The following is a 27,249-nucleotide window of genomic DNA, read 5'->3' on the forward strand; positions in this document are numbered from 1 at the left end:
CTCCTACGCTTAAACTTCTTTGTCCCTTGGAATTCATTCTTAGATATTTCGGGGACGTGAACTTCACACATCTGACATTGCGCAGATCAGGAGTTCATTTTTCCCATGAAAATAGTCTGCCACAAAGTTAAATTTCTTGCTGCTTTATGCGCTGCTTTACTAGATGACAGTCCCTCTACCCCAATACCAAGTAATGAGACTACCTTGCTGCTTTTTTGGCTGATTTGCAATAAATTTTTGTTAAACATTAGCCACCTGCTGTGTATAAAGTTTTACATTTACGGACTGAATGAATGAAACAATGCATTTGGGGGTGAGTGGATGGACGGGTAGGTGAACAAATGAACAAAAATAGTGAGCGGGTAACAGTGGCTCCCATTAATGGAGTGACTGTGACGCTCCGCATCAGGTGTCCAGACTTAGCCAGACCACGTGGCCATCTCCTCACCAAGTGGTCCACTTCGCGGACCAGCTGGAGTCAGCCACTGTCCCACCATGCACCGTTCCATTCCCATTGTAGAGTACAAGTCAGGCCTAATTTCCGGCCTCTATTAGGTCACAGAGGTCAGTTGCCCTAACGACCAATTTGTTCCCGCCTCTAAATAGCGTCACTTCCTCTCACAAAAGGGTCAGTCAAGGAGGCGCATGCGCAGAGTAAAAACAAACAGGAGCAGGCTCTTTCTGCGCAAGCGTTGCGACCGGAGGGCGGAGCGGGAGGCGCCACGGTGCGCAGGCGCAGCCGTCGGTGGGTAGGGGCTCTGTCGCCTGAGAGGTGAGTGGGGGGCTCCGCGCATAGCTTGGTGGCCCTGGGGTCAACGGATCAGAGCTTACGGTTCTCAGGAGTCCGTAAGAGGAGGTAGGTCTAGAGCTGGAGTCTCTACGCCCCGCGAGGTCCTATGAGTGGGCGGTGTGAAAGGGAAACTGAGGCAGGGCGGCGTCTGGCCGGCCAGCGCGGGCCCTGGTCTCCCAGCCCTCGGCCTGGGCTCTACAAATGGTGGTTCGCATGTGGGTGGCAAGGACCACAGGTGGTAAAAGCACCTCGCGCATAGCTGCTGTCTTTCTTTTGAGCTTCCTGGAAACACTTCCTTCTACTCGGGGACCGGGTTTGTCCCGGCTCTTGTCCCAGCGCCGCCTCTCCTGATGACCTAAGCCGGGTTCTTGGCTGCTCGGAGTTTCAGTATGTTTCCCTTTCTGTGAAATGGGTGTTGTCAGACCTTCCCTGGGCACATGAGAGCCACAGCGCCCGGAACAACGTGGGAACCCCAAGGGCTTAGCAATTGGTAGTTTTAGTTCAGATTTAGGGACTTTTGTATGTGGTGTTAGAGGTGGGGGAAAGCGGGGCGAGGACCAGCTCAAATCTGCTTGACAGCTGTGCAGACTGAGCGAGGCACTTCCATTCTCCAAGCACTCCTTTTCTACACCCTAATACAGAAGTTATAAAAGTCTGTGCCTCGCAGGGTGTCTGGGAAGTTAATGCCCCTAACACGTTCGTCTCTGAGGTGCCTGAAGCTTGCTAAGAGTGTGCTAGAGACTGGCTGCTTTTGCTAGGAGGGGCGTGAGAAGATGGTCCGAATCCTGTAGGCTGAGTGGTTTTCCTGTCTTTGTTTCTAAATCTGGTTGTTTGTTTTGTCTGCCTTCTCCCTACACCAGTGGTTCTCAATCAAGGGAAATTTTGTCCCCCAGGGAACACTGGGTGATGCCTGGGGACACCTGTGGTTTTCCTGACTGCGGGTGGTGCAGGCAGAAGCCAAGGATGCTGCTCCATACCCTGCAGTGCCCAGGATGTCCCACCCCAGAGTGGGGCACTATATCTATCATTGGGAAACAAATCCCAAGTCGAGCTCACTTCCTGCTCCTCAGGGACAGCAGAACACACTCCCACTGGGTCAGGCATGTGACCAGGGGACCCAGTTTCTGGCACTGAGCCCTCTGGCCTTACCCACTCCATAAGTGGATGTCACTGTGGGTAGCATCCTAGGACCTCAGCAGGGCAGATGACCATGGGATGCAGCATGGGGTCCCCTGACCCAGAGGGTTGCAACCAGGGATGATTCTGCCCCCAGAGGAGATGGTATTGTCTGGGGACATGTGGAGTTGTCACGAATGGGCAGGGGGTGCCCTTTGCACAGAGCAGGTAGTGGCCAGGGACTCTGCTCAGCACCCTGCAGTGCCCCAACAATCTGGCCTTGTGTGTTAATAATGCTGCTATTAAAAGTCATGGCCTAGACGAGTGATTCTTCACCATTATGGTCACTCTGAGGAGTATGGGGCCTGAAATTGTGTGTCATCGATTTTTGTGGGGTGAGGAGAGAAATATTGGGAGCCAAGTGTGGTGGCGCATGCCTGTCATCTCATCTTTCTAGGAGCTGAGGCAGGAGGATCACAAGTTCCAGCACAGCCTGGGCAACTTACCAACTTACACCCTGTCTCAAAATAAAAAATAAAATAAAAAAGGGCTGGGGATGGAGTGCAGTGCAAAGCTCTGGGTTCCATCCCCAGTGCTGGAGGGTGGCACACTGGAGTTGAGGCTCTGGAGTAAGACTGCCTGGAGCTGAAGCGCCTGCTTGCCCATGGTCTGGTGTTGTCCGTGCAGGATGCCCAAAAGGAAGCGGGCCAGGGGCTCACAGCCCACCTTGGGAGAAGACCTGTGAGGGACCTCCTTAGAAACACCAGGCGCAGCCGGGAACAGGTGTTGGGGCCTGCAGGACCGGAACAACTTCCCCCTCGGAGCCAGGCTGGATTTGGTGGGGCATAGAGGGTTTGGAGTGGAGCCTCCACACCAGGAGCTGACACCCAGGGGTCCAGGGCCTTGTGAGCACATCCCTAAGGTGCCAGGGAACAGAGGGCTCTTTTTGGATTTTAATTTTTGCAGCACTAGGGACATAGCCTAGGGCCTTCACCCTAAGCTACATCCCAGGCCTGTTTTAATTTTTTATTTTGAGATAGAGTCTCCTTAAGTTGCCCAGGCCGGGCTCTAACTTGTGATCAGCCTCCCAGAGTGCTGGGATGACAGGTGTATGTGTCTCCATGCCCAGTAGCAGTGACATCTTGATGGCATTTTAGAACAAATGTGATGTGGGGTGTGCACAGGGGACTCAGAATCCGAGGATCCCAGGGTGCGGGCAGGGAGCAGAGCCTGCCGTGCTGCACCTGCTGTGTGTGAGGGGGCTGTGGGTTAGGATGGAGGGCAGTGGCACATGCGCAGCACCTGGGTCTCATCTCACTGGGGTGCCTGGTGGTGAGACCACCACATTTTAGCAGGTGGCCTGTTTTCCCTAAATGATTGGTCTTGGGTAGCCAGTGGGTGTCATGTTGTGTTTGGGTTTTAAGGCTGGAACAAAAGGGGCTTTGAGGCCCACCCAGGAGGAGCTGGCCCAGGTCCTCGGTCTGCCCACCCTGGCCAGTGACCGCCACCTCCCTACTGTACCCTTTGCCTGGTGGGCACAGCCTGACGGGGGCACTAATAAAGCCCTCGCTGTTCCCAGAGAGGCCGCCTTTGAGAATTTTGTCCCATGGCCAGAACCCTACAAGTCATAATTGTTCCGAGGATAGGGTGCCTGCAGTGGAGGGAGGTCCATGCTCGTGGGGTGCTGGGCCAGGCCTCTGCAGGGAGGAAGCTTGGGAGTCTGAGAAGCCAGGCTCAGAGTCCACTTGGGGGACTGTGTTGTGTCCTCCCCTTGGGGAAAGGAAGGAGGCAGCAGGTTTGGTGCCCCTGTGCTAACCTGGAGTACGCAGATCCCCACTGCCGGCCACAGTCTGGAGACCCGGAACACTCAGCAAATGAAAGATTTTCTCAAAGTTCCCGTTGAAAAGCCACTTGGCCAGACAAGCCTACCGTCCTGACCTAGGAAGGTTTTTGCCTACTTGGTGTCTATCAGCAATTCTCCAACTGGGGACACGTGTGGCTGTCACACTGGGGAAGCGGGTGGAGGCTAGGAATACTGCCCAGCACCTGCAGTGCCTAGGATGCCCCCAGAGCACGCCCAGCCTAGTGTGCACAGCGCCTGGGGGACCCTCTGTCAATTATTTGGAACAAAACTGAGCTCACTCCCCACTCCTAGCAGACAGCAGAACACACCTGAGGGGCAGGCGGTATGACCGGAGACCCTCCTACTCAGTGTGTGGATGTCACTGAGGTCCTAGGACCTCAGCAGGGCAGGTGATCGCCCTTGGGGTCCCCAGGACCCCTTGACCCAGGAGACCTCATCTGTGGTGGCACTGCCCCTGGGGGAAACTGGGTAGAGGCCAAGGTACTGTAGCTGTTGCCACAGAGTGACCTAGCTCCAAGGCAGAGAAGCCCACAAGGACACCCACACAAGAAGAGGAAAGCATATCACCTGGCTGAGGTCAGCTCCCAGGCCTGGGTGGGGTGGTGAGACACAGGGCAGCCTGACTCCAGGCTTCTGGCCCCCCGGGAGTCCCCTGGGCCTTGCTTGAGTCATGAGCCCATCTATCACTCGACTGACCTCTGCAGCCAGGCCGTGTAAGTGACCAGCTGCCATGCTGGAGAGGGCGTCATGGTTCCCCAGAATTGTGGACAAGGCTTCCATCATGGGCCAGATGGTAAACACCTCAGACTTTGCAGGCTCAGGGTCTCCTTCGCAGCTGCTCATCTCTGCCCCAGCACACAGCCAACGCACCAATAAAACTTTCTCTATAAAAGCAAGTGGTCAGCTGGGGATTTGGCTCAGTGGCACCATGCCTGCCTGGGAAGCACAAGGTCCTGAGTTCAATTCCCACTACTGGAGGGGAAAAAAAAAAAAGCAAGTGGTTTCCTCCTTCGCAGAAAACAAGGAAAGAGGGGACACAGCAGGACACCATTGCTGTCCTCTCTGCTGAGCTTGACTGTCACAATGGAGGGAGGGGTTGAAGTGCTGGGAGCAGCGTGTGCAAAGGCCGGGAGCAGCAGGGGAACAGGGGTGGGAGCCGAGGGTGCTCTTAGGTTTTTTGTTGGTGAGGTGTTTGTTTGTAGTACTGAGGATTGTACCTAAGGCCTTCACACTGAGCTGCATCTCCGGCCCTTTTACAGTTTTGGGACAGGGTCTGACTAAGTTGCTCAGGCTGAGCTCCAACTTTTGATCCTCCTGCCTCAGCCTCCCAGAGTGCTGGGATGACAGGTGTGCACCGCCACACCCAGCTCCACTTTCTCCAACCCTGGGTTGATGTGACCCTGGGTAGATGCATGGTTGCATCCTCACAGCTCCGTATGCGGTTGAACAAAAGCTCAGATGTCCTTGTCTTCTTGTGTCAGTGCCACCGGCAGGAAAGTAGGCCCCTCCCCCACTCGGACACACACAAAGCTCAGCATGAGAGGACTGGTCCTGGATCACTGAGGCCCAGCATCAGCTGCGATGGTGTGCTTGCCACCTGTCTGTGCCTGTCACTCCCTCTTGCAAGGGGACCGTGACTCTAGCCTTCTAGGTTTGTGGAAGGACTTGGCCAGGCCCGGCTCCTGTGGCCTGCTGTGGAGCTTTGTTCCAAGTCTGGTGTAGGAAGTCAGGTGTGGCCTGACCTGATCCAGCCTGTTGGTGTAATTGTGTGGGTGTAACCTCTTCAGAGGTTCAGAAACCACTGAGACCTTGCACCGTGGTTTAAACCACAACGTCCAAAAGAGCCATGGTCTAGGATCAGCAGGACGCTGTTACACATGCCTGTGGCCCCTAGGAGGCTGAAGCAGGAGGGTCACAGTGAGTCCACCTTTAGCCTGGACAACTTAGCCACTGCCTGGCTCAAAATAGAAAAATTTTTAAAGGGGGCTGGGATGGAGCTCGGTGGGAAGGCCTGGGGTTCAATCCCCAGTATTGCCCCCCCCCCAAAAAAAGGTGTGGGTTCACAGATTCTCATGGTAAGGGAGAATCCCAGACCTCATTGGGAAATACTTTTTAATAAAGTTTGGTTGTTATAAAATACGAGCTTGGGCCAGGGATTTTAGCTCAGTGGTTCCACCGCCTGCCTCACAAGTGCAAGGTCCCAAGTTCAATCCCCAGTATCAAAAAATAAATAAATATAAAATATGAGCTTGATTATCTGAACCATTTCTAAGTATGGTTCAAGACCTTTAGCACATTTATATTTTAGTGCAGCTGTCACCACACCCTACTCCTGAACTTTTGCTTTGCTTTGTTTGTTTTGTTTTGGGGGAAGGGTTTGTTTGTGGGTTTTTTTTGTTTTTGTGTTAGTTTTTTTGGTTTTTTTGAGAAAGGGTCTCGCTTGTAGTTCAGGCTTGAAGTCACTATGAAGCTCAGGCTGAATCACACGACTGGAGATCCTCTTGTCTCAGCCTCCCAAGTGCTGGGATTGCTTTGACTTTTGTTTTCATTTTTTGAGATAGGGTCTCAACATATGGTCTAGATTAGCCTTAAACTCACCACATAGCCCAGGCTGGCCATCAAACTCTCAGTCATCTTCCTGCCTCAGTCTCCAGAGTGCTAGGATTACAGATGTGTGCCACCATGCCTGGCTCACCTCCAGAATGTTCACATCTTCCCAAACTGACCCTCTTTCCCCATGAAACACTTAACTCCTGTCCCTCCCCAGGCCCGGGCACTACTGCCTTACTCTCTCTGCGGCTCTGGTAACTCTAGGGACCTCTTGGGAGTAGCATCATGTCTGGTTTCACTCAGCACAGTGTCTTCAAGGTGGTCCCCAGTGCAGCATGTGTCAGAACGCCATTCCTTTTATGCAGATGGATGGGGCTATGTTGTGTTTATTTGTTTGTCTGTTAAAGGACTCTTGGGCTGTTTCCACCTTTAAACTGTTGTGAATAGGGCTGCTGTGAGGACACGTATCTTTAGAACATGCTTCTGTAAATCAAAACTTTTAGCCTTTGGAGTAGGTTTGGCTGGGCTGACCTGACTGGTTCATATTTGAGCCCCTTTAGATGGGGATCCCGTTTCCTGGGTGGACCTCGTGGGCCCTGCTGTATCCCAGGAGATACTGGGACTGGCTGTTTGCTCTCCAGGTTCTGGCCTGTCCTCATCCAAGGTCTCAAAGTTTGAGGGTCCAGAGATGGGGACAGAAACTGACAATGCCCCCAAGGAGCACTTAGGGAGACCGGAGCTTCTCTCTAAAGGAAGCATAGCTCTTTCCAGTTTTTCTCTTTGTAAATGTTGAGATGTAGTTAACATCGTCAAACTGGATGGATTCTAGCACATCCACAAGGTTCTGTGACTGTCCCCTCTCTAGTTCTAGACCACACTATCACCCCAGAAGGAAGCCCCATCCATCCCACCACCCCCTGTACGACGAGTCCACTTCCTGTCTCTGGAGTCACCTGTCCTGGGCATTTCCTGTCCATAGAGGCCACACTGTTTGTTCTATATCTGGCTTCTCCCCCCTTCTCATTTGGTGGTGGTGGTTTAATTTGTTTTGTTTTGTTTGGTACTGGGGATTGAACTCAGGACCTTGCGCTTGGGAGGCAGGCATGGCGCCATTGAGCTAAATCCCCGGCCCTAGTGGTTGTTTTTTTTTTTTGGTACCAGAGATTGAACTCGGGTCCTTGTGCGTGCGCAGCAAGCGGCGAAACCACTGAGCTAAATCCCCGGCCCTAGTGGTTGTTTTTGAGACAGGGTCTTGCTGTGTAGCCCAGACTGGCCTTGAACTCAGGGTGATCCTCCTTCCTCAGCCTCCCAAGTGCTGGGATGACAGGTGTGCACTACCACGCTCTGCGTCCGCCTTCTTTTGGGACGTTTCCCCAACACAGAAATAGCCCCACAGACAAACCCAGCACATCTTGAGCCTGCTGTGTGGTGCCATCAGCACCCTGATGCCCCCATGACCTGGGTCTGTGTGTGGCTGGTTCTTACCACCTTGGGGTTGAGGACTCGCACAGTGGCGCAGGGTCAGGTTAAAGGCAGTATGGTCAGTATGGCAGTAACCCTGCTTCTCATCTTCTGCAGTCACGGGCTGTAAGGCATCTTAGGGGAACAAAACACTTAACAGGTCATCACTCGTGGAGCATGGGGGCAGGACAGCAAGTTCTGGGGTTTGGATCCCAGCCCTGCCTGTCACTTCCTGAGTGACTGTGACACACACCTCCACCCCTAGATGAGGTCTTTTCTTTCTAAACAGTAAATTAAAAGGGGGTGACCAGCTGAGAGTAGTGGCACATGCCTGTCACCCCAGCACTCTGGGAGGCTGAAGCAAGAAGATCACAAGTGCAAGCCCAGCCTAGGCAACTTAGTGACTTAGTGAGACCTTGTCTTAAAAAAAAAAAAAAAAAAAAAAATCTGGTAGGCCAGGTGTGGTATGCACCTGTTGTCCCAGAACTTGAGAGGCAGAGGCAGGAGGATTGCTTGACCCCAGAGGTTCAAGCCCATCTTAAACATAGTGAGACCCTGCCTCAGAAGAAAAACATTTCTCTGGGGGCTCCTGCCCTGCCTCCTTGTCCACAGCCACAGGTGTTTTACAAAGTGGGTGTTTGAGGTCGCCCAGCAGCATAGGCGGCACTGAGCACTTGGTGATGCAGCACTTTGCCTCCCGTTGTACCACACAGGCTGCACTCGGCTGGTTGTGTCCAGGTGCGCTGTCCGTGAGTGTGCTAACCTGAGCGTCTCGGGCGCTCAGCGCAGGCCTTTATGCAGAGACAAGGGAGCTTCGTTGCTGCGGCCCTAGCAGTGCATGACCGGTCACCACTCCTTTGTCCCTGAGCCACGTCCTGCCAGGGTAAGCACAGCTTCCGTGTTGACAGCCAGTGTGTCCTTTTGGCGTGACCTTGGGCAGTTTACCAGGACCTCTGCCTGAGTCGGCTCACCTAAAAATAGGATGACTTGGTGCTCCCAGCTGGGGGATGGGGTGACCTGTCCCCGATGGGCCTTGCTTGGCTGGCAAGGGCCACAGGCTGTGGGGCAGAGGAGGCTGGAAGTCTGAGACAAGGCTGGCCCCTCCTGAACCCAAGGGATCTACACCCAGGTCCCCTGCCGGTGAGTCTCAAGGTCCCTGCTTGTCGAAAGGTCACTCCATCTCTGCCTTCATGTGTGCCCCATATTCTTGCCATGTGTGTATCCAGATGTACCCTCCACACGGGCCCAGGCCTTGGCTTCTTTTGAGCCTGATGTTGTATTTGAAGGCCCTGTCTCCAAGTGCAGTCCCATTCTGGGGTCCTGGGGGTTGGGGCTCAGCGTGTGGTGTTCAGGGAACGTGGCTCAGACCTTGGGGCCCTCACCTCTGCTCATGTATGTGCTCGGTGGTGGACCCAGCCTCCAGTGGCATTCATGTGCCATCTCCGTGCTGTTAGAGCGGAGGAGGCTGCAGCCCTGCCCTCTCCGAATTCATGGCATTTTAGTGCCTTTGAGCCTGGGACCAGGCTGGAAGCACAGCTGAGGAACATGTCTAAAGCAGCTGTAGCAGCAGAGGTGGGAGCCTCGGGCCATCCTATCCCGTGGTCCACTGACACTGTTGGTGGCCCGGCCGGCAGGAGCCATCCATTGCCAGTCTACACAGCACCCACACTTCCGACCAGAGTGCCTCGCCTGCTCTGGAAACTCTGGGCCACCTCTCCTGTGCCTTGGCACCCGGGACACAGGTCACAGCCGCACAGGAGGAAGACCCAGAACCCCCAGCCCTGACCTACACCCTCTCCATCCAGCAGGGAACACACAGCTCAGTGGGTGCCAGCACACAGCGCAGGATGTGCTAGAGGGGCAGGCGAAGGACCCATGGCTGAGGATGGCCACAGGGCTTCATCCTCCCCACCAGGTGTCCCTAGCATCATGGGACACCCTGCCTCCACCCAGAGGAGCCATGTCCCCTGCCCTCCTGCTGGAGTAACCACACCTGTCCAGGTACAACCAGCCATGACCTGTGACCTGTGGAGAGGTTCCACGGGCCACGGCCCCCAGACTGGAGTTTCCCAAGAGTCACACAAGGGACTGAGAGCTGGGCTTCAGGCTTTCCAGTTATTTTTTTTCCCTGACTCAAACGGAGCCACAGTGGTATGTCTTAATCCTCTGTCACAGACAGGAAAACTGAGGTTCAGAGACCCAACAGGTCATCCAGCTCCTAGCCTCGTGGGTTTGTGTGTCCCGCTGCTGTGACCTGGGTGACCCACTGCTGTTCTGGCCCCTTCACCTTCAAGGGCTGGGCTGCCCACAGGCGACCACAAGCTGGTGAGCTGAAAATGGCCAGGATGGGTCATGTGTGGTAGTGCATGCCTGTCCTCCTAGTATCTGGGAGGCTGAGGCAGGAGGATCATAAGTTTGAGCCCAGCCTAAGTGACTTAGTGTGACCCTGTCTCAAAATTTTAAAAAGGGCCAGTGCTGCAGGCTCTGGATTCAATCCCCAGTACCACAGAAAAAAGAAAAAACCCAACCCAGTAGAGAGTGAGTCTCCTGGCCAAGAGCCCTGGAGCCTAAAATCAGGGGTGTGTGGGCCACACTTCCTCGAGCCCCCAAAGGAGGTCCTTCCTGCCTCCACCAGCAGGCCCTGGGCACCTCCCTCGGCTTGTAGCTACAACACTCCGTCACCATGTGACCACCTCCCGCACCTGTGTCCACATTCCCCCCTTCTGAGGACACCTCGTGACCACCCTCGTGACTTCCTCTGGAGTTGCCAACATCTAAGGAGACCTTGCTTCTGAAGGGTGGGGGACATGATTTGGGGGACATTGTTCAGTCCCGATCGAGGGGGCCCTGAGTGTTGCCTCTCCTCTTTGGTTTTTGTCACATCAGAAGGTTTTGTGTCATCCCTTGGCCTCCAGGGGGAGATGCTAGCTCAGGCCAGGTTTGCCTGAGGTGGCACAGCTGTATGACAGGCCCCACTCCTGTCCCACCTCCGCTTGCACCTGTCGCCTGTGTGTCCCGCTCAGCACCATGACAGTTGCCATGGCTAGAGTCCCTCCATGCTGGTCTGGGCACCAGGTCACCCATGTGAAGCAAGGCCCTCTCCTGGTCTCACTGTCTGGCACCTCTAGCGCTTTGACAGGGCTTTCAGGGACCATGGACATGAGCTAAGCACCTGCTGACCTCTGGCAGAGGGGTGTGGAGGAGCAAGCCATCCTCAGAGAGCCCCAGGGGTGGCCCCAGAGGGTCCCAGCTAAAGGCAGATGCCCTGTCCATGCTTGCTGCTCACCCAGAAAAGAAGCAGCCAACTACAGTGGCATAGGCTGTCATCCCAGCCCTCAGGGAGGCTGAGGTAGGAGGATCACAAGTTCTAGCCCAGTCTGCGCAACTTAGCAACTTAGCAAGACCCTGCCTCATGATAAAAAGTAAACAGGGCTGACGATGTGGCTTAGTGGGAAGGCCCTGGGTTTAATCTCCAGTACTGCAGAATGAATGAATGAATGAATGAATGAGGAAGGGAGTACTCAGAGGCAAGAGCTTTGGCTGTGAACTAGGTGCCCATGGCGCTCGGGACCAGGTCATTTTCTGTGTGCGTGGACAGATCTGTGGACCTCCAAGCCTGGGGTCCCCATCTTAGACACAGGTGTGCTAAAACTGTGGGGCACTCAGGACTGGCGAGTGGCTGGTGGCTGGAGCTGAGAGGCCGGGCAAAGGGGTCAAAGGGGCTGCCTGTGACTCGGCACCACCCAGCTCTGCACGTGGCCCGACAGATCCGAAATCCCAGGCATCTCCTCCTGCAGCTCAAGATGGACAACAAGAAGCGCCTGGCCTACGCCATCATCCAGTTCCTGCATGACCAGCTGCGGCATGGCGGGCTCTCATCGGATGCCCAGGAGAGCCTGGAAGGTATGCGGCCTGCTGGGCTGGGGATTGTGGAGCGGCCCCGCCGTGGAAGGTGGTGGGAGCAGAGGCTACCCTCTCCTGGGCTCCCAGGCTGGTGGAAGGAGAGGAACTGGCTCAGAGCCCTGTGGGGCACAGAGAAGGGGCGACTGGGGCATCCTGAGGAGGAGGCCACATGGCAGAGGCACCTGTCCTCCCTCACAGTTGCCATTCAATGCCTGGAGACCGCGTTCGGGGTGACGACGGAGGACAGCGACCTGGCGCTCCCCCAGACCCTGCCGGAGATATTTGAAGCAGCTGCTTTAGGCAAGGTGAGCCGGGCCTTCCTCATCCTGGGCCACGCCTGAGGGCCAGGAAGTTGCCTGCAAAGCCCACCTGCGGCCACCCAAGGGTAACAGGCTAAAAGGTGCAGGTTTGGGCGAGGCACAGTGGGTTGTCTTGGTCTGGGCAGGAGGTGCCGCAGGACCTGAGGAGCCCTGAGCGGACCCCACCCTCCGAGGAGGACTCGGCTGAGGCGGAGCGCCTCAAAACCGAAGGTGAGGGGTTGTGGTGGACCAGGCTGTGGGCGGTGGCCCTGGGGATGGAGGTCTGTGGAGCTTGAACGGTGTCCCGGCAAAGCTTGATGAGACTACCGGCAGTGCCCCGTCTGTGCCCACCCAGCCACTAGAAATGGGACCCTCGCTGCCAAGAAAGACTGGGTCGCCTGTGACATTGAGAAATAGTCTGACATTCCTGCCGTATCTGAGGGCACCACATAAACAGGTTCCACACTGGCCAAGTCAACCAGCTGCATGTGAAAAACTCGGGGGAAAATTATATTTATCCTGAACACATAGGTTTTTCCTTGACAAACAAGACAGGGTAACAGCTATTCTACTCCTGTAGTATTGTGTTAGTTGTTAAAAGTTACCTAGAGATGGTTTCCAGCACTCTTGGAGGCTAAGGCAGGAAGATCACAAGTTCCAGCTCAGCCCGGGCAGTTTAGTGACTTAGGGAGACCCTGTCTCAAAATAAAAGGGCTGGGTACATAGTTCTGTGTGAAGGCCCTGGGTTCAGTCCTTAGTGCCACAAAAAAAAGTAGGAGGAAGCGCACAGGTTCTGTGCAAATGCCCTTTGATAGTTTTGTGCAGGGGACTTGAGCTCCTGCGGGTCCTGGTGGGCAGGGGTCCTGGCACACGTCCCTCGGACACCGAGGGCGGACAGTGTAGTCTGGGCCCCCACCAGGCTGTTTCCCAGGGCAAAAACTAGAGGGACACTGGCCCGATCCGCATGTTCAGCCTCCTGTCCCCAGGATGCGCATAGCATTGTGGTTGGTGACTGCCCCCTGGCACAGCTACTCGTGGTGCAGATAGCATGGCACTGGAGAAGCCATGCATGGGTTCCGTGGGTCCCATGTTGCCAGAGCCCCCATGGAAGCGTGGAGTCCCGCCCTGCTCCGTGTGAACAGCTGGGCGCCTGCCCGTCTTTCTCTGCAGGGAATGAGCAGATGAAGGTGGAGAACTTTGAGGCTGCCGTGCACCTCTACGGCAAGGCCATCGAGCTGAACCCTGCCAATGCCGTCTACTTCTGTAACAGGTACGGTGGGGGCGTCAGTGCCACAGGTCGGGTAGTCAGCGTGCATCTCCCGGTGGGGACATCTGGGACACTCGGCAGTGACCTCACAGCCCCGGGGTGCGAGTCCCACACAGGACACACCCCAAGGGGACAATCCAAAACTTGGAGAGCATTGTGGGAGCATGTCGAGAATGGCCTCACCACGGAGGTAGTCTGGCCGCTCTTTTTTCCCTCTTCCTCCGCACGGTGCAGAGGTGACCCCAGGCCCGCACATGTTGGGCTAGTGGTCACCGAAGAGACGCCTGCCCACCGGTTTCATGGCCCAAGGCCATGTGTGGAAAGTAGAGCTGTCTGTCAGAGCTGAAGCCCTGTGAACATGCAGGTGCCACTTTTGGGTTTTGGTTTGGTTTGGTTTTGGGTTTTTTGTTTTGTTTTGTTTTGGTTTTTCCAGTACCAGAGATTGAACTCAGGACCTTGTGCTTGCCAGGCAGACACGGTGCCACTGAGCTAAATCCTCAGCCCAAAGTTGGTTTCTTCCTCCTTTTCTTTCTTTCTTTTTTTCTTTTTGGTATTGGGGTCGAAATCAGGACCTTGTGCTTGTGAGGCAGGCACTACATGGTTTTGGGTTTTGCAACAGAGTCTCACTCTGTAATCCAGGCCAGCCTTGAACTCCCTGTGGCACTCAGGCTGGCTTTAAACTCATGATCCTCCTGCCTCAGCCTCCCAAGTGTTGGGATTTCAAGGTATGCACTACTATCCCTAGCTCCTTTTTATTTTGTTTTGTTGTGTGAGATAGGGTCTCACTATGTAGTTCAGGGTAGACTTGAACTTTATGCAGCTCAGGCTGACTTGAACTCACTGATTTTCCTGCCTCAGCCTCCTGAGTGCTGGGATTACAGGTGTATACCACCATATCTGGCTAGTTTTTTTATTTTGAGGCAGGGTCTTGATAAGTCACTAATGCAGTCCTCCTGCCTCAGCCTCCCAGAGTGCTGGTAACAGGCATGCCTCACCATCCCTGCCTCATGGATTTACTTCTGCCGTTTTGGTTATCTGCTGTAGACCACAGTCTGAAGATGTTAATACTTGTCTGCACTCTATTCAGAGAGAGTATATTCACCGTACCTTTTCATATAACACGTTGCTACAGTTGTTGTATTGCATTATTTTTTTTCCTAGTTGTTAAACTGCATTTGGAGCTTCTGGCACAGTATATTTGTTGTAGTTTTACTACTTGTTGTCATTTCTGAATTTGCCTAGTTCATAAATTAAAGCCTGTCACAGAGGTGCTTACTCAGGGGACCCTTGGTGCCGTGGCTTCAGGCACCCTCTGTGGCCTTAGCACGCATCCCCATGGGTATGGAGGGACCCTGGTGTTTGCTTTCTTTTCTTTTTTTTTTCATTTTTAATTTTTTTTAACATTTTCATATTTTATTGGTACATTTTAGGTGTACAATATAATGATATTCAGCGTTGGAAATTTGCACCTTTCCCCATTCCCCTGCCCTCCCTTCAACCCCTCCATCCCTCCCTATTTACAAAGACTTTGTTTCCATTTTTTCATTTTCTTGTATTAATTCCGTTCCCTTCTTTCCTTTCCCCTACTCCTCCCACTTCCCCTTCCCCTTTGCCCCTTTTCTTCCTATTTCACATTATCTATTACACCTTTTAGTCCTTATTTACACTTTCAGTTTCTCACACTAGAGAAACTATTCGGTATGTATCCATGTGTCCTATTTATTTCACTTAAGAGTATCACCTCAATGTGCATCCATTTAGCTATAAATGTCTCTAATTTTTCATTTTTTATGGCTGAGTAGTACTCCATTTATTAAAAAACCACATTTTCTTTATCCAGCCTTCAGTTGATGGGCAATTGGGCTGCTTCCAAGTTTTAGGTATTACAAATCATGCTGCTATGAACGAGTGCACATATATCACTGTGGTATGCTTCTTTTAATTCTTTGGGGAAGATACCCAGCAGGAGAATAACTGGGTCAAATGGGACTTCCAGTCCTAGTTCTCTGAGGCATCTCCATACTGATTTCCACAGTGATTGCACCAGTTGACACTCCAACCAGCAGTGGAGCAGGGTTCCTCTTTCCGCACATCCCCGCCAGCATTTGTTATTGGTTAATTTCATGATAGCAGCCATTCTTTCTGGGGTGAGGTGGAATCTCAGTGTTGTTTTCATCTGCATCTCTCGAATGACCGGTGATGTTGAACGTGTTTTCATAGGTTTATTTGCTGCTTTTACTTCTTTGTCTGAGAAATGTCTCGTTCGTTTCAGATCCCCATTTTTGGATTGGGTCTTTAAATTTGGGAGGTCTGATTTTCTAAGCTCTTCATATATTCTAGACAGTAGACCTTTGTCTGAGGAACAGCAGGTGAAAATTTTTTCCCACATTGTGAGTTGTCTCTTCACTCTGTTGGTGGTGTACAGAAGCTTGGTGTTTGCTTTCCTGAATGGAAAAGAAAGGATGGAACCAAACATTGTGTGGCCAAGCTGACGACTGAGACTGGGCGACAGTTGGTCTCTTTGTTTTGGCTGCTGTGGGCCATGCTGGGCAGTGGGGGCTCGCTGTGCCTCCCGGTCACCTAGTGAGGGCTGGCTCTCCCATCTGACAGGGAAAGTAAGGTTTGGCTGGGAAGTGGCTGAGCTGGGATTGCACTGGACAGTGTGGCTCCAGGGACCGTGAGCACCGCGTGTGCGTGGGTTGCAGCTGGCTTTGGCCCAGAGAGCCCTCCAGGGGTGGAGCCTCTCTAGGGGTCCCGCCACTCTGGGCCCAGCCCTGCTTCCTGCAGATGGGCCCTGTGCAGGCCACACACTGCCCAGTGGGGCCTTGTCTCTCGCTAACAGCCGGGAACCCAGGACCCCTCCTGCCCTTGTCTTCCCAGAGCGGCGGCCTACAGCAAGCTGGGGAACTACGCAGGCGCCGTGCAGGACTGCGAGCGTGCTATCTGCATCGACCCTACCTACAGCAAGGCCTACGGCCGCATGGGGTGAGTGGGAGCAGGAAGGTTTGTCCTGTGCTCCTCGTCCTGCTTGTCATCAGAGGGGCTGCAGAGCACACCAATGATAGCTGGCCACCCAGGTCCCCTCTGTCCCTGGAGCTGGACAAGCCACCTCAGCTGAGTTCCCGCCCAAGGCTCGGTCCTCTTGTCGCTGGCCTCCTGCTGAGCCACAGGAGTGGCTCAAGTTCTCTCAGCCACAGAGACTCAGGTGTGGCCCGGGGGCTCCTTGGAAACAGCAGGAGACTCTGTCACTAAGTTTGAGGGTTTGGGAGTGCCGTGCCTGGATATGTGCCAAGGCCAGCTCTGTCCTCTCACTCCCTGCCCCTGTGCCTCTGCTTGGGCTGTGGCAGTGCCTGGCGTGGGTTCACGGGCTCAGGTTTCCCTGCCAGCTGAGCCCCCCAGAAGCCGGCTTCGTCTCCATGGAGAAAGTGGTCGTGGTGCGATGATGTCCAAAGGAATAGGGGGTTAGTTGCTGGGTCCCCTTGGGTCCAGGGCCTCAGGAGGGCCAGGCAGAGGTGACCCCACCACCGCGCTGTCGCCCCCAGCCTGGCGCTGTCCAGCCTGAACAAGCATGGGGAGGCTGTGGCCTACTACAAGAAGGCCCTGGAGCTGGACCCCGACAATGAGACCTACAAGTCCAACCTCAAGATAGAAGAGCTGAAGCTCAGAGAGGCACCGAGCCCTGTGAGTCCTTGTGTGGCCGTGGTGGGTGATGCACTGGAGGCCAGGTGGGCACACAGGCTCTGGGGCAGGGGTCCTTGTGGCCAGGTGTGTTAAGACACAGATGTGGCACATGCCTGTCCTCACAGCCCTCTCGGAGGCTGTGACAAGAGGGTCACATGTTCAAGCCCAGCCTGAGCAACTTAGCAACTTGGTGAGACCCTGTCTCAAAATAAAAAAGGGAGGGGTGTGGTGCATTGTGAAGGCCCTGAATTCAGTCCCCGTGTTAGAAATAGAACAAAAAGAAAAGGACCTGCAAACAGTGAAACCACTGGTGAGAGGCAGGAGGGCGGTTCATGCTCGGACCCCTGAGTTGGCACACTCCAGGCGGGGTCCCATGGGCCAGTGATGGGACATCAGGAGGCAGAGGCAGTGGGCTCTGGACGGCGGTCCTGGTGGCCAGGGCAGGTGGGCGGTGATGTCAGCATGGGAGCCCACAGGGCTAGGGCTGTGTTTGCCCAGCAGCCTGTGTGCACATTGTCACCACGGGCATCGGGCTCTTCCTGCAGGGCCAGCCTGGCCCCAAGATGTGAACATCTGAGTACAGAAACAGAGAGGCATGGCCACCAGCCAGCCACGTGGTCGGAGCACCCTGGCACAGTGCTGGCTCCTGGGTTGATGGGACATCCGAGTGCTTCGGGCCTGCCCTCCCACAGGTCCTGGGCCTGCCTGGCCTGGGCTCCATCTCAGTGTCACTAACCAGTGTTTTTCTCATCTCCAGACGGGCAGTGTGGGCGGCTTCGACATTGCTGGCTTGCTGAACAACCCAAGCTTCATAAACATGGTAAGGACCCCACCATCCCTGCTCCACGGTGTCCGCACCGCAGCCTGCCCACGTGCGAGTATCACTGCCCTGCTGGGCCTCCCCGGCTTGCACCCACCTGTCCTGGCCAAACAATCCCAGACAGTTAAGCCCCAGTCCCCAGCTTAGTTCCTCCTGGCAGTGTGACAGTGACAGACAGGCACTGCCATGGCATCTCCTAGGTCCAGAGATAATGGGGCCACAATCCCAGCCTCCAGGGCCAGCAGCCACTGTGTGCGAGGGACATCGGCCTGCAGCAGCAGCCTCCTCACCACTGTGCTCACAGGGCTGTGCCCTGAACACCTGTCCATTTGCAGGGTGCTGTCCGCCTCTCTGGCATGGAGCCCACAGAGGCTGCCTTGCTGGTGTTACCCGGCATCTCCCTCACCCTGTTATGGGGACCTGGCACCACCCCTTCAGGGGCCTCTCAGCACAGCAGGGAACCTGGTCTCTGATGCCCGCCCTCAGCCATCGGGAACTGTCAGGTCATGACCACCAGTGGGGTTTTTAATGGGATGCAGCCATACCTGCCTGGACACTGTGGTCAGTGGCCACCCTCATCCTGGAGAGGCTGTGCTGAGCAGCTGGGTCACAGAGCCTGCGGCTGGTGGAGCTGGACATACTCTACCCTTTACGAGAACCGCAGGCCACAGGCTCAGAGCATCTTACTGTTGGCTGCTTTAAGTCAGTCCTGTCAGGTGTGGTGGTTTCCACCTTTAATCCCAGTACTCGGGAGGCTGAGGCAGGAGGATTGCTGCAGGTTCGAGGACAGACTAGGCAACATGCACAGACTCTCTCTCAAAAACAAACAGAAAAATGAGTTCTTATGAAATAATCCCAGACGGGAAAGTGAGTGACGCAGAGGCCCAGGACAGCACTGTCCACAGGCAGAGCCAAGCAGAGAGCCCCAGCTGCCTGGAAGTAAACAGTGTTGACAACGAAGGACAGATGTGCACCAGAGAACCCAGGCTTCTAGCAAGAAAAGCGTGTGGGGCTTCGGGTCTGTCTGAAGATCTGACAGGATAGGACAGGAGCCACCAAATTCAGGAACCACAGCTCGTGACCAGAGGGACGCAAAGTGTAGGGCAAGAATTAAAAGGCCAGGCCCACGGTGTAGATGAGGACACTTGATGAGGATGAACAGGTTTCAGTTAGGCAGATGTAGGGGTGCATGTGTGTCATCCCAGCACTTTGGGGGGCTGAGTCAGGAGGATCCCAAGTTCCAGACCAGCCTGGGCAACTTAGACTCTGTCTCAAAATTTTAAAAGGGCTGGTGGTGTAGCTCAGTGGTAGAGCACCCCTGCATTCCCAGTACCACCAGATGGGAAGAAAACTTCAGTTAAAGAGAACGTGTTGGGATAGTGCCTTTGGTGAGAAAGATGTTCTTTTTTTCAGGCATCAAGCTTAATGAACAACCCCCAGCTCCAGCAGCTGTAAGTGACACAGTCCCTTTGTGTCTGCCATGGTTACATTTCTTGGCTAGCAAAAAAGGGCATAGTATTAAAAAAATTTTTTTGAACCATTTTAAAGTACGCAACTTGGTGGCAGTAAGCACATTCGCAATGCAGGCACCCATTTGCCCTGTGTAATTCCAGAACATTCTGCCACCCCAAAAGAAGCCCCATCCGTGCCCATAGCAGTCACTCATCCCCTCCCAGCCTGGCACCTACAAGGCCACTTCCTGTCTCTGGAGTCGCCTGTCCTGGGCATTTCCTGTCCATGGAGCCCACACTGCGTCCTCTGTGTCTGGCGTCTCACTGAGCACGGCATCCTTGGGGTCCCTCCACACAAGGGCAAGTGTCACAGCCTCGCTCTGCTCCGTGGCCCGGTGATGTCCCTGAGTGGGGTGGACTTCACTGTGTCCATTCACCTGTCCGGATATGCGTGGGCTGCTGCTGCTGCTCACAGACTGCTGTGAACTGTGCTGCTGGTGTCTGGGGACACAAGCCCATTGGAACATTTTTGAGTCCCTGTCCTCCTGGGTGCCCACCTGGCAGTGTCATCGCTGGGTCAGGTGCTGACTGGCTGAGGCCCCACTGGCTGCCTTCAGGATCCAGTTGTGAACAGTTTCTGAGCCACAGAGCTGTGGGGCTGTCTTCTGGGTACCACGGTGCTGAGCAGCGTCCTGGCCCGCTCTGTGCCTATCATTCCAGTCTTGGCAATCACAGATGTCACCCAGTGTCCCCTCGGGGCAGAACTCCCTTGTCTGAGACCCGCTATTCTGGGAACACTGACAAAGCCACAGGCCCTGGGGAGGAGGCCACAGACTGTCCCCTCCTGGAATGGCCATCGGCTGAGAGGCGATCCTCCCAGGGCATATCCCCGGGCCGGGTGGGACCGGTGCGCCGGGACTGTGCGACCCCAGCACACATCTTCCTGCAGCATGTCCGGGATGATTTCGGGAAGCCACAACCCCTTGGGGACCCCAGGCACCAGCCCTTCACAGAATGACCTGAGCAGCCTCATCCAGGCGTAAGTGGGGCCACACCCGGGGTAAGGGTGCAGGTGGGTGGGACAAGGACAGTTCAGGACCAGTCCCAGCTGCCCTGGGGACCCAGTCCCTCCACCCTGCTTGGGCACCACCCTGGAGGGCAGAGGATTGAGGGGGCACAGGGGCATGGCCACGAGCCGAGCTGTCCGCAGGGGCCAGCAGTTCGCGCAGCACATGCAGCTGCAGAACCCTGAGTTCATCGAGCAGCTGCGTAGCCAGATACGCAGCCGGACCCCCAGTGCCAGCAACGATGAGCAGCAGGAGTGACAGGCAGGTGAGCCTGGCCAGAGGGACGGGCAGCACAGGGCCTGGGGTTAGAGCGTCATGCTCCCCAGCACAGGCCCTGGCTGAGTGTGCTGCTCTGCATGCACAGCCATGGGGACGAGGTCTCGGGAGGGACAGGGCAGCACTGCCTGCACTTTGTGGGATGTTCCATTGTTTGGTCTCAGAGAGCAGGTGTCACATTGGTGATTTCTTAAACTGTGTCCCAGCTGGCCCTGGTTGGTTTGGGTCTCAGTCCCTGGGGTCTCCAAGTTCAGTGTCTTCCTTTTTTTTTTTTTTTTTGGTACCAGGGATCGAACTCAGGGTCCTTCCGCTTGCATAGCAGGCGGAGAAACCACTGAGCTAAATCCCCGGCCCTTCCTTTTTTTTAAAATTTCCTTATCTTTGGTGCTGGGGCTAGAACCCAGGGCCTTGCACATGCTAAGCAAGGACTCACCACCTAGCCACACCCCAGCCCTCTTCCTTTTAATAAGCTTTTTGTTTTTGCTTTGGTTTTTGAGACAGAGTCTTGCTGTATAGCCCAGGTAGGCCTCCAACTCACAGTGATTTCCTGTCTCAGCCTCCCGAGTCCTAAGATGATAATCATGCACTGCCATGCCTGGCTCAATAAGATTTTATAGAAAAAAAAATACTTGAGCCAGGAGTCAAGCACAATGTCAAGTGCCTTTCATCCCAGCCCCCTGGGAGGCTGAGACAGGAAGATTGCAAGTTTGAGCCCAGACTGGCCAACTTTGTGACTTAGCAAGACTTTGTCTTAAAATAAAAAACGAGAATGCCTGGGGATGGAGCTCAGTGTGAAAGCCCTGGGTTCACTCTCCCATACTGGAAAACAAACACCTTAGTTGCGACCAGTTCTGTATCCATGTCGGCCATGTACATGGGTTTAAAGCTGGTCTCACCCTCCCAATAATGGCCTTGTCCTGTCTGTGCTGTCAGTGACCACAGCCCCGCACAGCCATCAGACATTTGCCCAGAGCATGATGGGACTGTGATGGTAGGGTTTTGGTGGCTGTGTGTTTTGTTTGCAGCACTGGAATGCTGGGCCAGCGCTCACCACGGAGCTGAACCCCTTTAGTTTTCTCCAGTACTGGGGGTTGAATCTAAAGCCTTCAGTTGAGCTACACCCCCAGGGACAGGGTCTCATTGAGCCGCTCAGTTGCACGGGCTGGGCTTACATCTGCCATCCTCCTGCCTCAGCCTCCCAGAGCACTGGATGACAGGTGTACACCACAGCTGTACCTCTCCTATTAGTTTTCATGAACACTGCAGTGCCCCTGCCCATGCAGCCTTGCCGTCCTCCCTCGTGCATGGGCCTCACATTCACTTTCGCCCCTGACTGCCCGTCTCTCTGTCCCCCAGCCGAGCCAGCGCCATCCTGTCCTTCCTGGCTGACCAGAAACCTTTGAGTGTTTTGCCGTTTTCTCTCATTGGACTGCTCAAGAGAGAACCAGAAGATGAAGTCGGGCCTGCATGTTAGGATGGACCCCGCCCCTGCTGCCCCTGCCCAGCCTCCCCTTTGTCCCTCCATGCCCTAGGCCCCTTGTGAGGAAAGAGCCAGCCAGCCCAGTGCCGACCAGCAGCGACCTCTCTCCCGGCTCCAAGAGCCCCGCAGTCACTGAACTCGGCCCCCGTAGTCCCTGCCGCCCCCTCGATCTGTCCTCATGGACTTCGAGAGCCGAGCTGAGCTGAGCTGACCCCTCGGCCTGGGGCGAGCTCACTGCCAGCCCCAGCCTAGGCACCCGCAGCCTGGACTGTGCGTGCCTTGCCGGAGGACCTCGAGCTGCGGCGCCCAACTTGATTCCTGCCTCCTCCTTTGTGGGGTTTTTCTTTTTGGTACCGGGGATCGAACTTGGGACCTTGTGATTGCGAGGCAGGCGCCAGAACCACTGAGCTAAATCCCTGGCCCCGCCTCCTTCATGTAGCCTGGCGCATGGACAGGCTTGCTCCCTCCATCCTCCTGCGGTCCTTGCAGCCAGCGGCTTGGCATGGCCTCTGTCCAGCCTGTGCAGGAGGACGACATCTTGTCCTGCAGGTCAGCCCTGATGCTTCCCGCTCAGCTCTGAGACAGCATGGGAGCTGCTTCTGGGGCAGCAGCTGCTGGGAAGTGTGGCCCTCACAGATGTCCCCACTGCTACTGGCCCAGACGCGGGGTTCTGTGGCAGCAGCGGTGTGCATCATAGGCAGCCAGTAGGAAGCAGGCGGCACGGCCTCCTCAGCCCTCACTGGCAGGACACGGCCAGCCCGTCCCGTCTGCAGGAACTGTGCGGGGAATAAATAGACATGGTGACCTCCTCTTGGCTTGTGTTGGCCTCTGGGTATCATGGACTCCCTTCCCTCCCCACACCCCACACCCTGTCAGCGACCATGGGGACTCCAATGACCAAGTCACCACAGGGCCCCAAGTGAGCCCTTGTGCTGTCAGGGGCCCCGCTCTTGATGGCGGCCCCGTGGTCCCCATCACCCCTGGGTGCTGCATTCAGAGTGGCCCTGGTCAGCTGTGCTCTCCCTTTCCCGTGGTCCAGGGAGCCTCCCTAACAGCAGCGTGGGGTGACAGCAGCTCGCTGGGGCTACCAAGCCTCCCCTGCCAGGCCAGGGTCAGGCAGCTGGGAGGTCGTGCCCCTCCCCTACCCCCGCCACCATGGAGAGCTCCCACTGGTGACAGGAGAGATGGCAAAGTATGGCAGCCAGGGCCTCCTGGCACAGCAGGTGGTAGCCAGGGATGAGACCCAGCACCTGCAGTGCCCAGGACGCCCACAGTGCCCAGGTCAAGAACCCTGGGGAGGATGATGCATTGCACACTGCCAGGCCCTGGGACGTGTGGTGAACATACAGGTTATTAATGGTGCGTGTTTCCAGGACAGGAGGGGTACATTCATGTGGGGCACTGGCGCGCACACAGCGCACCTCAATCCTTTCTCTTCCTTCTCTCCATCTCCCCCATCCTGAATCCCGAAAATGCAGATGCTTGACCTCCTGCATCTTCCCAGGGGCTTTGACTCCCAAGAAGCCTGAGGGCAGCCACCCGGGCTCCTCGCCCGTTATGTCTGTGGCCAGCCTCTTCTCCACCCTGCACCCTAAAGAGCTGACCTGTCACCATCTCATCCCTGAACCGGAGGCTTCTGCTTCTTCAATGGGAAGTTGTCATAGATAATTACTGCTCAGTCCCACACGAGCTGGAAATAGAGTTATTTTTGAACATTCCTGCCAGAATGAAAGACTAATGATTTAACGTGGATTTAGTGTAAGTCGTGACTTGCCTTCCCCAGTGTGGGTTAAACCTTGCAGTTTGAGGCAGCAATTGCTTTCCTTAAGTTAGAGGATTCTGAAGGCTGCTCCCTGCTGCTCTGCAGCCTTGGGGAAGAAGTCCCTAGATTGCAGATGCCACCAGTTTAGTCCATGAAGGATCAAGGAGCAGGTTGTGTCTTTCACAAAACCAACTGGCGGCAATTTTCCTCCCCAGGCACAGTGGTCAATGTCAGGGGACACGTGTGGCTGTAACCCTGGGGGAGTCCTGGCATGGAGCAGGTGGAGGCCAGGGACGCTGCCCAGCACCTGCAGTGCCCAAGATGCCCACCTCAGAATATGATCGCCAGCTCCTGATCTGTCACCAGCACAGATAAATGTGCCAAGCAAATAGATGTCCCAACCCATTTGTATACAGGGAAATAGTACATGCCAAAATGGGCAAAATGGGCAACATCGGCCAGCCTGGACCACATAGACACTCCCTCAAAAAATTGTCCTTTAACTCTTTTCCCCTTAAACATCCCTTCTATCGTTTCCATTTGGGGGAGATGTCTCATGAGTAGAAATTATTTCTATGGGCTCACAGTATAAAAAAATACTGCATTTCAGTCTCTCCTGCAGATAAATTTCAACATCATATATAGATTTTTTTGAAATGTTAGGGGTTGGATCAGAGTCTTGCATATGCTACACAGGCACTCTACCACTAAGCTCCACTCCCAGCCTTTTTATTTTTTGTTTTGAGACAGGGTCTCTCTGTGTTGTCCAGGATGGTCTTCCACTTGGAATCCTCCTGCCTCAGCCTCCTGAGTTGCTGAGATGGCACAGCTTGTACACAGATTCTTTGCCCTCCATTAGCATGGGCTGCATGTAGTGGCATTTTCCAAGAGGACAGACTAGAAATGGGGAGAACAGAGGACTTCACCATGAATGACCTGAGAAGCACTGCACAGGCAGGTGGTCAACAGTGCTGCGTCACATTGACAGCATGGATTGTGGCCACAGTGTCAGGACCAGGGCATTGCAACCCCATGGTCCTCAGCAGCATAACTCCAAAGCTAGGCATGATGGCGCACCCCTGTCATCCCAACACTCTGGGAGGCTGAGGCAGGAGGATCAAAAGTTGAAGCCCACCCTGGGCAAGTTAGCAACTTATCGAGACCCTGTCTCAAAATGAAAAAAGGGCTGGGAGTGGAGCTCAGTGTGGTGGCCCTGGGTACCATCCCCGGTAGTGCAAAAAAACAAAAGAAAAAATACAATACAATTGGTAGCAAAATAGAAGAAAATTCCCAACAGAGGAGCATTTCCTAAAATATAGACCAGTATTCTTTAAAACTGTCCAGGTCAAGTCAGGCATGATGGTGCAGGCCTGTGATCCCAGCACTCAGGAGGCTGAAGCAGGAGGATCGCTGTGAGTTTGAGGTCAGCCTGGGCTATGTAGTGAGTTCAATGCTAGCCTGCACTACAAAGTGAGACCCTGTCTCTAAACACCAAGCCAAAACAAGAACCCTGCCGCAGTCATCAAACAAAGGACACCTGAGAAGTTCTCACAGCCCAGAGAAGCACAAGCAGACACGATAGGGAAGTGGCTTCCCCAGATGCTGGACAGAGTCTTGGGCAGAAAGGGACATTAGTAGTAGCCAAGCATGGTGGTGTACACCTGTAATCCCAGCTACTCCAGAAGCTAAGGCAGGACAATTGTAAGTTCCAGGATAGACTGAGCAATTTAGTGAAGCCCAGACTCAAAATAAAATTTGCAAATGGGCCGGAGATGTAGCTCAGCATTTCCTGGGTTCAATCCCCAGTACTGAAAAGAAAAAATATTAGGGAAAACTAAGAGATTATGAATAATTTCGATCTCTGTTAACAATGTATCATTATTGTTTAATAATATGACAAGTAAAAGGTAAATAAGGGCTGGAGATTTATTTCAGGGGTGCTGCATCTGCGTCACAAGTGCAAGGTCCTGAGTTTGATCGCCAGTGCCAAAAAAAAAAAAGAAAAAAACAGGGGCCAGGGATTTAGCTCAGTGGTTTCACCACCTGTTGTGCAAGCACAAGGACATGAGTTTGATCCCCGGTACCAAAAAAAACAACAACAAAAAAACCCCAGATAAATACATGATGTCACATGGATGTGAAATGTTAATAAAAGGGAAACCGGTGGACAGTGTGTAAACTCAACTTTCTTTGCAATTTTTCTATAAATAGGGGTTTTTTTTGAGGGGGTTATCAGGAATCAGGCTCAGGACCTTGCACTTCCAGCAAGGCGTGGCATCACTGAACTAAATCCCCACCCTAGATTTTTTGGTTTTTTTGAGAGAGAGGATCTTGCTATGCAGTTCAGGCTGACCTTGAACTCACTGTGTAACCCAGGCTGGCCTCGAACTCAAGGTGATTCTCCTGCCTAACCCTTCCAAGTGTTGGGATTTTAGGCATGCACCATCACCATAACTGGCTGTAAATAATTATTCTAAAATAATGTTTTAAAAAAATATTGTACTTCTTTTTTTAACTTTAAAAAAATTATTCTTTTGCAGTCTGTAGATGGAATCCAAGCCTTGCACATGCTAGGCAAGCTCTCTGCCTTGGTACACCTCCAGGCTGTTTTTAAATTTTTACCTGGAGACAGCATCCAAGTGATGCACCTGCCTCCACCTCCTGAATAGCTGGCATTAAAATGTGTGCCACTTGGCCTGGGGATTTAGCTTAGTGGTTCTGTCTACTGCCTCACAAGCACAAGGTCCCGAGTTCAATCCCCAGTACCAAAATAAATAAATAAAATGTGTGCCACTGTACCTGGATGTAAAACAGAATTTTTAAACCAGGATTTATTCCAAGATCGCCTATTGGATTTAGTTATATCTATTTTTTTTCTCTTTTTTTTTTTCCAGCTAAAACCCCAGCCCTTTCAACATTTTTTCTTTTCTTTCTTTCTTTCTTTCTCTTTTTTTTGTACCGGGGATCGAACTCAGGACCTAGCGCTTGCGAGACAGGCGGTGCAACTACTGAGCTAAATCCCCGGCCCCATTTTTTCATTTTGAAACAGGGTCTTGCTAAGTGACTAAGTTTCCCAGGCTGGGCTTGAACTTGGAATCCTCCTAGTGTGCACCACCGCGCCCAGCGTGTATTTTATTTCTTAAGCTGCCGAGAAGGGCACCAGCAGCGAAGATGCTTCCACAGAAACCTTCCCGGGAGTAAATCGCTTCTTGCCAAACCTCCAGCCGAGCAAGATTCAGCACCAGAGGCTCATGGACAGTTCTGGAACCCAAATTCTTTCGGAACCAATTCTCGATGGTTCAACTTTCCCACCCGGACCGCATAGTGGCTGCGCCCTGGGCTCGGCGGGAGGAAACTACTCTCCCGTACCAGTGGGAGAAGTGGAGGGGTAGGATGAGTGGCAGCCTCATCAGCCAATAACACGTAACTTTCAGCCACGGGCGCTCGGGGAGACCAATAGGT

At 54.0% G+C, this 27,249-nt stretch overlaps 1 protein-coding gene across 9 annotated transcripts; it reads left to right on the plus strand.

The window, feature by feature from the left end:
• The first annotated feature begins 632 nt into the window (after window positions 1-632).
• On the plus strand, window positions 633-22,834 carry Sgta (small glutamine rich tetratricopeptide repeat co-chaperone alpha). Of its 9 annotated transcripts, none has more exons than XM_013065984.3 (13): window positions 674-772; window positions 8,495-8,664; window positions 11,579-11,684; window positions 11,883-11,989; window positions 12,130-12,214; window positions 13,154-13,253; window positions 16,131-16,235; window positions 16,793-16,931; window positions 17,689-17,751; window positions 19,165-19,202; window positions 20,152-20,241; window positions 20,413-20,534; window positions 21,902-22,834. In XM_013065984.3, exons 2-12 carry the CDS (start codon window positions 8,620-8,622, stop codon window positions 20,525-20,527), a joined length of 993 nt encoding a protein of 330 aa, XP_012921438.1. In that variant the 5' UTR covers window positions 674-772; window positions 8,495-8,619; the 3' UTR covers window positions 20,528-20,534; window positions 21,902-22,834. The 9 variants fall into 9 exon arrangements, with proteins under 9 accessions (XP_087057802.1, XP_004865847.1, XP_012921438.1 ...); XM_087201675.1 differs by having other exon boundaries at window positions 719-856; XM_087201676.1 differs by lacking the exon at window positions 8,495-8,664 and having other exon boundaries at window positions 633-772.
• The last annotated feature ends 4,415 nt before the right edge of the window (window positions 22,835-27,249 follow it).

The sequence above is a fragment of the Heterocephalus glaber genome, unplaced genomic scaffold, assembly GCF_053883595.1.
Source record: "Heterocephalus glaber isolate CG9 unplaced genomic scaffold, H.glaber_assembly_v1.0 deba00001760, whole genome shotgun sequence".
Classification (NCBI taxonomy): Eukaryota; Metazoa; Chordata; class Mammalia; order Rodentia; family Bathyergidae; genus Heterocephalus; species Heterocephalus glaber.